Source organism: Barbus barbus, assembly GCF_936440315.1.
Source record: "Barbus barbus genome assembly, chromosome: 39".
In the NCBI taxonomy this organism is placed as follows: Eukaryota; Metazoa; Chordata; class Actinopteri; order Cypriniformes; family Cyprinidae; genus Barbus; species Barbus barbus.
Window position 1 is genome coordinate 27,485,948 of NC_136717.1, and position 10,596 is coordinate 27,496,543.

Sequence of the window (10,596 nt, forward strand, 5' to 3'; positions counted from 1 at the left end):
CAAACCTTAATTTGGACTAATTTATGAATTATCTATTTATTTATTTTACTTGGGATTGTATATTATTAGTTTTTTACTTGCAATCATATAGGACAAAATAATTAAAATTATATGAAAAAAGGCTCAGATGGTTTACTGTATTGCTTTAAGAATTAATAATGTTGAAATATTTTGTTATTTATAATATAATATAATGTAATACAATGCTGTCTGAGTAAACCTATGAAAATTAATATAATTTTTTTCATAATATAATATACTGCAGTCTGAAAAAAATTAAAAAATATATAATATAATTTTTATCATTGAAAAATAATTTACTTTTGCTGTGAAAATTAATCATATTTATACAATATAATATAACAATATGGTCTGATTAAACCCACAAACCTTAATTTTGACTAATTTATGAATGATTTATGTATTATTTATTTTACTTGGGGTTGTATATAATAATACAAATTATAATGAAATAGGCCCAGATGATTTAGTTTATTTCGATAAAAATGAATAATACATAATTTATTATATGAAGTCTGATCAAATCCACAAACCTTCATTTTGATACATTTGGACTGCATTATTTTTTATTTGCAATCCTATATAATAAATAATCAAAATGACAATGAAATAGGCCCAGATGATATACTTTATTGTTGTGAAAATGACAAATAACCGTGATCAGACGATTAATCAATAACCGTGACAGTTTCACAAATCATGCATCAGATGATATATGAATTAAGAAACACTCAGACAAACAATAACGAGGTCCTGTTAATCAGCTGAGCTTCAACACGGATTAATGAGTCAGTCATCACTATAGCAACGACCCACTTGCAAAATAAATGCATCTTGATTCAAGAACGTTTAGATATTTATACTAGAAAACAAGTTTTTTTTTGCGGGTATCTAAAACATTTTAGTTAATTGAAATAAAACATAAATAAAATATAAACATTAGATTAAAAAATACAGTTAGAAAATTGGAAAGTTGAAGCACTAAATTTACTAAGTGGAAACTAGTGTTGCTTTCGTCAACGAAAATTGTGACTAAATATCGTCAATGAACCTTTATCACGTGACGAAAACGAGACGAGACGTAAATGCTGGTCATGTGACGATGACGATAATTAAATGTATAATGCAATATTGTTGACGAATAAAAATGAGACTAAATGTGTTTTGCAAAATAAAAACTATGCTAAAATGTCTCTTAATTTTCGTTGACTAAAGCGAGATGAAACGAAATGTTATAAAGTTATTTAGTCTCGTTTAGTCACGTTATTATTATTATTATTTTGCAGTATTTCTGTTTCCTGTGTCACGTCTGGGGCTGCATCCGGTTGCACTGCGCAGGCGCAGGCGACATCACTTCCTCAAGCCCCACTCGCGGCGTTATTTAGAAGATGACAACAAATATGTTAACATGTTTGGTTGGTAAAATAAATGTTGTAAATTCAAATCAGAGCGTCTTCCTTGTCTGGCATGGATGTATTCTTAAGTCTATAAGGTAACAATAATATAATAAGATAATCTTGTTTAAAATGGGTTGCTTTATTGGCTAAAAGCACATGTTGGTTTGGTCTATACTACTAGTGCAGTGGTGGACCGTCAGGGGAAGCAGGGCCTTCTCTGCTGGCCCTATAAAAAACACAATTGTGTGAAAAATGTTTTTTTAGGTGATTATTTAAGTATAATTTTCATTTGTGTAATGTCCACTAAATTACCTTTGATTAGTTTAGTTGAGGTTGAACTGGAATATCCTACATAAAGTCCGAGGCCAGCTCTACAGATAGTGCTACCCTTTTGTTGAAAGACGTCACATCTGATTTGTTAAGAGCATTAGTGACAGAACCATCAGCCAATCAAATTTTGACTTTCAATGACAGCCCGCCCTCTGGGTCCAGCTACGTGCCCAGTGCTACCCCCAGCGTTAGACCGCTCCTTTAATCAGGGATTTCTAAGGTACGAACATGAAAGTAAATGAAAAGAAAATGACAGCTGCAGTCATCGGCGCCTACACCAGATCTTGTTGCCGATCTACTAAAATCGTCTTTTTCAAGGCGCTCTTTTGCAGACAAAGGAGAATAACTGAGAAACGAAGACCTACACCCAAAGTGTTATTATTGTTATTATGGTTTTATGCGCCATTTCAACGATTGCAGCTATGAGTGCTATCAGTGGCTAACAGCTAGCACCGAGCACAAGTTATTTTGTTGGCTGTGTTTACTTTTAAATCCGAGTAAAGGGGCATGGAACGACAGACCCATGGACTTTATTTACAAGTGACAGGGGAGTGCTTTATTATTTGATGAGTATTGTATCATGCACATTGTTATGGAGGTGTAGGTGGTGTGTTGATAATACTGTGGTGTGGTGGGTGGATGTCCAGAGTTTGTACAGTTTTGCTGCTTTGGGCGCGTCGTCATTTTAGAGTGACATGAATGTGCATAGTGACCCGTGTATTGGCGGATTACTTTTACTGACCATGTAGGGAAATTTACTCTGCATTTAACCCACCCCAATCTAGCCTACTATTAAAATAGTTGATCAGCCGTCATTGTTTGTTGAGAGCCTGTGTGCAGCATAATATGTGCATTATATAAACCTATACACAACTAACCTTGCTTACTGAAGGCCCTACGGTATGCCACTGCTACTAGGTACCTATACTATATTGACTGGGTTAAATAGAATTGTATTACTAAAAAGAGACTAAAATGCTATTTTCATTGACTAAAACTAGACGAAAATAGTCATGGATAATTCTGACTAAAATAACTAATAAAAGTGATAAAAACAACAAAATGACTAAAATTTATAAAATGTATAATCTTGATTATAACCAAGATGGCGCCGCTGATGGCAGCTATTGTGCGTTGCTCTCCAGTGTTTGTACTGTTTTTGTTTGTTTTTCCTGTTTTTTGTTTTTCAAATACGATCAGTTTTACCAGGGATGACCTGCTGAACATTCAGCAGAACACACCTCAAAATCTTTTACCGGATTTAGATTTTTCGGACGTTTTGCTGGACATTGTAGTTGGCGGAGCCGTAGCTCTGGTCAAACGCTACAGGAGGCGCAGACGGGGAAAGAGAGCCGGCGCGCTCGTGAAACTTCGTCAGCGCGGATTTCGAACGGCGTTGCCTAGCATCCATCTGGCGAATCTCCGCTCTCTACCCAACAAAACGGACGAACTCCTCCTGCTCTCCCGGACAAACAAGGATTTTTCTAACTCTGCTGCCCTGTGTTTCACGGAAACCTGGCTAAATGGCGACATACCAGACAGCGTGATTCATCTGCCTAATTACCAGCTGATCAGAGCAGATCGCGACGCAGAATCAACGGGGAAATCGTGCGGCAGTGGGACGTGCTTTTACATCAATGAGAGGTGGTGTACAGATGTAACTATGTTAAAGAAGATGTGCTGTTCAGATCTAGAAACGCTCTTCATTAACTGCAAGCCATCCTATTCGCCGCGGGAGTTCTGCTCGTTCATTCTCGTGAGTGTCTACATTCCACCGCAAGCGCACGTGAGCACAGCTCTACAGAAACTCACTGATCTGATCACAGAGAGTGAACAACAACACCCGGACTCTGTTTTAATCATTCTCGGGGACTTTAATAAAGCAAATCTCTCCCGTGAACTGCCAAAATACAGACAACAGGTTACATGTCCCAATAGAGACAGTAATATATTGGATCACTGTTATAAAGAAAAAAAGGACGCATATCACTCTGTTCCACGAGCAGCTTTAGGACTCTCTGATCACTGTTTGGTTCATCTTATTCCGACCTACAGGCAGAAACTTAAATCTGCAAAACCTGTATTAAGATCTGTTAAAAGATGGACTAATGAAACAGAGCGGGATTTACAAGCCTGTTTCTCTATCACTGATTCGTCTGTTTTTGAAGCTGCTGCCACCGATCTGGACGAGCTCACAGAGACTGTAACATCTTATATCAGTTTCTGTGAGGATATGTGCATTCCTAACAGGACTCATCTAATCTACAACAACGACAAACCATGGTTCACTGCAAAACTCAGACAGCTCCGTCAGGCCAAAGAAGATACTCACAGAAAGGGGGATAAAGTCTTGTATAAACAGGCCAAATACACACTGGAAAAGGAGATCAGAGTGGCAAAGAGGAATTATTCTGACAAGCTAAGGAACAAATTCTCTTCCAGTGATTCTGCTTCAGTGTGGAAAGGAATGAAGGATATCACCAGTTACAAGTCACCATCCCCCAGCGCTCTGGAGAATCAACACCTAGCAGACGACTTGAACGAGTTCTATTGTCATTTTGAAAGATCACCCCACACCAGCCCTGAACATCTTCCACACAACCATTCACACCTCCAGCAACCCCTCTCTCCCCACACCTACAATTCAAATCAGTGAAGATGATGTGTGCCAGGTCTTCAGGAAGAGCAAAAGAAGGAATGCACCTGGTCCAGACGGTGTGTCACCAGCCTGTCTGAAATCCTGTGCTGTCCAGCTGGCCCCCATCTTCACACAGATCTTCAACAGATCACTGGAGCTGTGTGAAGTCCCCTCATGCTTCAAACGCTCCACCATCATCCCCGTCCCAAAGAAACCCAAAATTACTGGACTTAATGACTACAGACCTGTGGCCCTAACGTCTGTAGCCATGAAATCATTTGAAAGTCTGGTTTTGGCTTATCTGAAGTACATCACTGGTCCCTTACTGGACCCCCTGCTGTTTGCCTACAGAGCAAACAGGTCTGTGGATGATGCAGTCAACATGGGACTGCACTTCACCCTGCAGCATCTGGACAGACCAGGGACTTATGTGAGGATCCTGTTTGTGGACTTCAGCTCCGCTTTTAACACCATCATCACGGAAACCCTTCAAAATAAACTAACTCAGCTCTCCGTCCCCACCTCCGTCTGTCAGTGGATCAACAGCTTCCTGACAGACAGACAGCAGTTAGTAAAGCTTGGTAAATTCACATCCAGCACTCGAACCATCAGCACTGGAGCTCCTCAGGGCTGCGTTCTCTCCCCACTGCTCTTCTCCCTCTACACCAACGACTGCACATCTAAAGAGCCCTCTGTCAAGCTCCTGAAGTTTGCAGACGACACCATACTGATCGGCCTCATCCAGGACGGAGACGAGTCTGCTTACAGACAGGAGGTTAAGGAGCTGGCTGTCTGGTGCAGTCTCAACAACCTGGAGCTTAACACGCTCAAAACTGTGGAGATGATTGTGGACTTCAGGAGAAACCTCCCTGCTCTCCCCCCACTCACCATCATGAACAGCACTGTGACTGCAGTGGAGTCATTCAGATTCCTGGGCACCAGCATCTCTCAGGACCTGAAGTGGGAGATTCACATTGACTCCATTGTCAGGAAGGCCCAGCAGAGGTTGTACTTTCTTCGCCAGCTGAGGAAGTTCAACCTGCCACAGGACTTACTGAAACAGTTCTACTCTGCCATCATTGAATCCATCCTCTGCACCTCAATAACTGTCTGGTTCAGCTCAGCTACCAAATCTGACCTCAGAAGACTACGGAGGGTAGTCCGGACTGATGAGCGAATCATTGCTACAACCCTCCCCACTCTCCAAGAACTGTACTCATCCAGAGTGAGCAAAAGGGCTGGTAAAATCACTCTGGACCCCTCACATCCAGCACACTCCCTCTTTGAACTGTTACTGTCTGGTCGACGCTACAGAGCTCTGTGCACCAGAACGACCAGACACAGGAACAGTTTCTTCCCTCAGGCAATCCATCTCATGAACACTCAACAATAAACGTGGAACACACAACTACAATACACTATCCATTCACCACACTCACTAATTTTATTTTTATTTTCTCATTTTTAATTTGCACATACTTGACCTGTACATACATAGTTGTTTATATTATATATTGTGTTTTTGCTGCTTTGTACTTTGCCTATTTGGATATTTGGATATTATTATTTTATTATCTGTGTCCTGTCCTGTTACTGTCTTTCTGTTGCACTGTGGAGCTTCTGTCACTATAACAGATTCCTTGTATGTGTAAACATCCCTGGCCAATAAAGCTCATTCTGATTCTGATTCTGAAATTAATATGAAAACTAATATATATATATATATATATATATATATATATATATATATATATGTCCAACAAGAATAAGTGTAGATGTTTAACTAGCCTATATTTACAAATATGCATATATCTACTAATATGTTCTACAGAAACACCATCAGTCAACATTTCTGAGTCATAACAGAATAAATGAATCACTGAGTCATAACAGAGGAAATGAATCATTGTTCTGAACACATCAGAAGTGTTAGATGACTCTTTTAGGAAAATGTCTGCCGGAATGATCACAAACCCTCTTCAGATACAAACACAATGCAGGAGTGATTCATAATTCATTAAAGGTGTTCATTAAGCTTCACATTCTTGAGCTGAATCCTGGTATAAAGCACTAACTCACTCCTCCAGCTCCTTCATTAATAATAAAGTCAATAATAAAGCATCAGTTAAGAGACTCATTAGTAGATCTGAACCTTCAGCAAATGAGGAATCTGACTGTAAATGCAAAATTAAACTGTCCTTACAAGCATGCCATTATATTCTTTTGTATATTTATGTCCTTAACTGTTTCCATCTAAACTGCAAGTTTAAGTAAAAATGTTGATTTATAGTTTTAAATTACATATATTATTTAATTAAATGCTCATTTAATTTCTAATATTTTTAATTATTACATTTATTATTATTTTTAATCTTATTTTTATTATTTAAATGAAATTTAATTTTTCAGATTTTTATTTGTTTTTACACTGATTTAAATGCATATTTAATTTCTCATTATTTATAATTAAATTCAGATGCATTTTTAATTTCATTTTTTTTTAAGTTATTGTATAAATTATTACTGTATTTTCCTTGTTGCAGTAAACATTTAGAACCCACTTGACATATACTTTTAAATGATTATTTTTTAATTACAGGTATTATTAAATTAAATGCCACATTAATTTCTAATTACTTATACATTTTAATTCTAATAATTTTTTAAAGTAGAGAATTACAGCAATACAGAAATGTTTTGAATTTTAATTACATTTATTATGTTCTTAAATGCCAAGTTTAATGTCCAATTGTTTTTTAATTATTGATTTAAAGATTACATACATTATTTAAAGTACATTTAATCTCTATTATTTAATATTACATTTATTATTTAAATGCAAATTTAATGTCTAATTTCTTCTTCCGATAAACATTTTGAATATACTTGCCATGTGCATGCATGCAAAAAAAAAATACATTAATAATTATACAATAACAGTAATAATTTATTTTATACAATAATAACTTAAAAATACTATAAATTAAATTTGTATTTGAATTTAATAATAAATAAAGAGAAATTAAATATGCATTTAAATAAATGTAAGAACAAATAAAAACAGTCACTGTTATGACTGCAAATCTTTATGATTGCATATCAATATATCCATATGAAGATTAATTCAGCTGCTTCATTTGTAATAAACTCTGATGAAGCATCAGTTAAGAGAGTAATTAGTGATCAGTCTCTAGCAGTGCTGACTGTAAACGAGGATCTGTGAGTAAACGAGTGTCCGTCTGATGCATGTATGAGGCTGATGATGAACAAAGATGCTCTTCTTCACATATGCATCTGTGCTTCCATAGAGGCTCATAGCAGAGCGGACGCGCGTCGACTCTTAAACACACACACACACACACACACACACACACTCTCACTCACACACACACACACACACACGTTGGTTTTTGTGGTTTATGGGGACTCTCCATAGGCGTAATGGTTTTTATACTGAACAAACTGTGTGTGCTATTGCCCTACACCAACCCTACACCTAAACTTAGCCCTCACAGGAAACTTTGTGCATTTTTAGATTTTCAAAAAAACACCATTTAGTATGTTTTTTAAGTCTTTTGAATTACGGGGACATAGGCAGTGTCCTCATAAACCACCTTCATATTGTAATACCTCTGTCATACCCATGTCATTATACACATTTGTGTCCTCATAAACCACATAAACATGCACACACACACACACACACACACACACACACTAATGAAGCCCTGTGACGCTAAAGACTGATGAAGACGAGCCAGCAACGCGTTCATGAGCATCACAGATCCAGCGAGATCACGCAGACTTCATAAAAGCAGCCGTTCATCACGCGAGATTGACCTTTGTGTTTCAGACATCACACACACGCTCACTGTGTTTACTTCTGGACACAAACAGTGTTTGGGGTTTTTTGGACATGTACAGGACTGATAGATTCACAATGTTTCATGCAAGAATGAAAATACAGTAATAGTTTAAAATAATTGAGGTGCATTTTCAACACTTTTTCACTAAATGAACACAATGCATGAACAATGTTTTCATATTTATTCTTATGCAGACTGTAAACAGTGAAACGCTGCAGTTTTTCCCATTAGAAACTCTTTCTGTATGTATATAACGTGCCTTTACTGGCCACGAAGCTGTATTTTGCATTGAAAATACACTTGTTCTTACAACAATGGGATTAAAAAGCAGTTTTTTTCTTGTGTATGTTTGTGTCATTAGCTAGTTTCCATGGAAGTTGTGAATTTAATTTAAATTGTTATTGTTTAAATAAATTTATTATTTAATTAAAATAATTTAATAAAATAATACATTTATTTTCCATTTGTTTTGTGCTTATTACATTTAATATTGATTTAAATCTTATATTTATTATCATTTAAATGCTAATTTAATTTGTACTTTTTAGTTTTTAAATTTATTTAAATGCAGATTTAATTCCTAGTTATCCATTACATTTAAATGCTAATTGAATTTCTGATCATTTTATTTATCATTTTACATTGTGTTATTGTATAAAACGCTAATTTACTATGTAATTATTTTTTACACATTACATTTATTTATTTAAATGCTAATTTATTTTGTGTTTTTGTTTAAATGTATGTACATGCATATTTAATTTCTAATTATTTGTTACATTTAAAACAATTTAATGTATTTTTTACTTATCTATATTAAATACATTTTGTTTTTTTACATTTACTTAAATACATTTAATTATTAGCTTTTATAACTATATGCTAATTTAATTTCTAATAATTTTACTTTTTTAAAGTTATTATTGTATAAATTGTTAGTGTATTATTGCATAAATTAATTTGTGTATTTTTGTTCTTAATAAACATATTGAATCTACTTACCATGTGCATGCCAAAAAAAAAAAAAAGTCATAACCAAAACACTGTGCATGCATGTTCAAAAATAGATATATGTGGGCAAAAGTCACAAATCTGGAAGTGACTCACACTAAATAAAGTGTCAGTGATCTCAAAATGGACAATGCATCCGTCTGTGGCTGCAATGATGGTAGTTTTATAAGCATTTGAGACATGTTTGACCACATCGCAGCTGATTATCGATCTTCAGTTCACAGATGTGATTCCGCCAGGCCTGATCTCTCTCTCTCACACACACACACACACACACACACACACAGACAGACAGTGATGCATCACACACACACACACACACACACACACATGACTGAATCAGAGTCAATGAATCAATCAAATAAATAATCGATCATCTCTCACCGAATCTCAGCACGTGCGGCATCCCGCTCGAACCGGCGACGAACATCAGCACCGTCAGTTTGATCACGAGCCCCGGTAACACCACCACCACCATCATCATCATCCTCATCATCATCATCATCATCCTCTTCTTCACGAACACGGCTAACGCGTCCGCGCGCGTCACAGCATCACGGCATGACCGTCCGCGCGCGACTCTCCGGTTCACGGATGCGTGTGTGAATCCGCGATACTGCACTGCACCGGATCTAACGGAGAATCACGGAGACTGCTTGGGAGTCTGTGCGCGGTGCGGCGCGGGGGGGCGCGTTCATTCAGACGAGCGCGTCACACACAACGCGTCAGACTCGAGCGGAATCTCGCCGCGCTAAACGCAAGTGCCAACAAGTAGTCGTTTGGAGCACGTTACCGTGCTGTTACCATGATTTAGCATGGAAATATTCCGTGAAGTACCGTGCAGATTCCGTTCCAGCTTGAGTGAGTTCAGCACCACGGACAGAGACGCGCCGCTCGGTTTTATTCATCCTCATCTTTATTTATTTATCATCACATGACCTCTGCAATCTATTTTTCATGATTTTTGACGCCATGAACTCATCCAGGTTCAACAGGAGTGAAGAGATTTTGCTTAAGAGAACATGCTTTGTATTAATAACTAATTATATTTTAATGGGAGACACTGCGCTGTTTTTTAATGCACCCGTCTAGTTTGAGATTTTGGGCTTTTTGGTTTTTCATAAAGTGTTTTTTTCAGGCTAGTGGAAAGAACACATCCTATAGACACTGTTAAGTGTTTCTTTTATAGCACTTTATCTATTTGTGTCAATAGTTTTCAATTACAATACATATTTTTAAAGGCCAGAATGAGTTTTTCTCTCCTACACTGAGCCATAAATCTCCACTTCTGCAGCACACCAAACTTTACATTTTTATTCGTTTGGCTATATCC

General features: G+C 36.9%; 1 protein-coding gene across 1 annotated transcript in view; it reads right to left on the reverse strand.

Annotated features, from left to right (window-relative positions):
- Window positions 1–9,669, reverse strand: part of LOC306858629 (glutamate receptor ionotropic, kainate 2-like) — a gene marked incomplete at both ends in the record, with an annotated part of 63,373 nt that extends 53,704 nt beyond the window's left edge. The window contains one exon of the mRNA XM_079399246.1: window positions 9,648–9,669. Coding sequence (XP_079255372.1) covers window positions 9,648–9,669 — 22 coding nt within the window. The remainder of the gene's footprint in view (window positions 1–9,647) is intronic.
- Window positions 9,670–10,596: the final 927 nt, after the last annotated feature.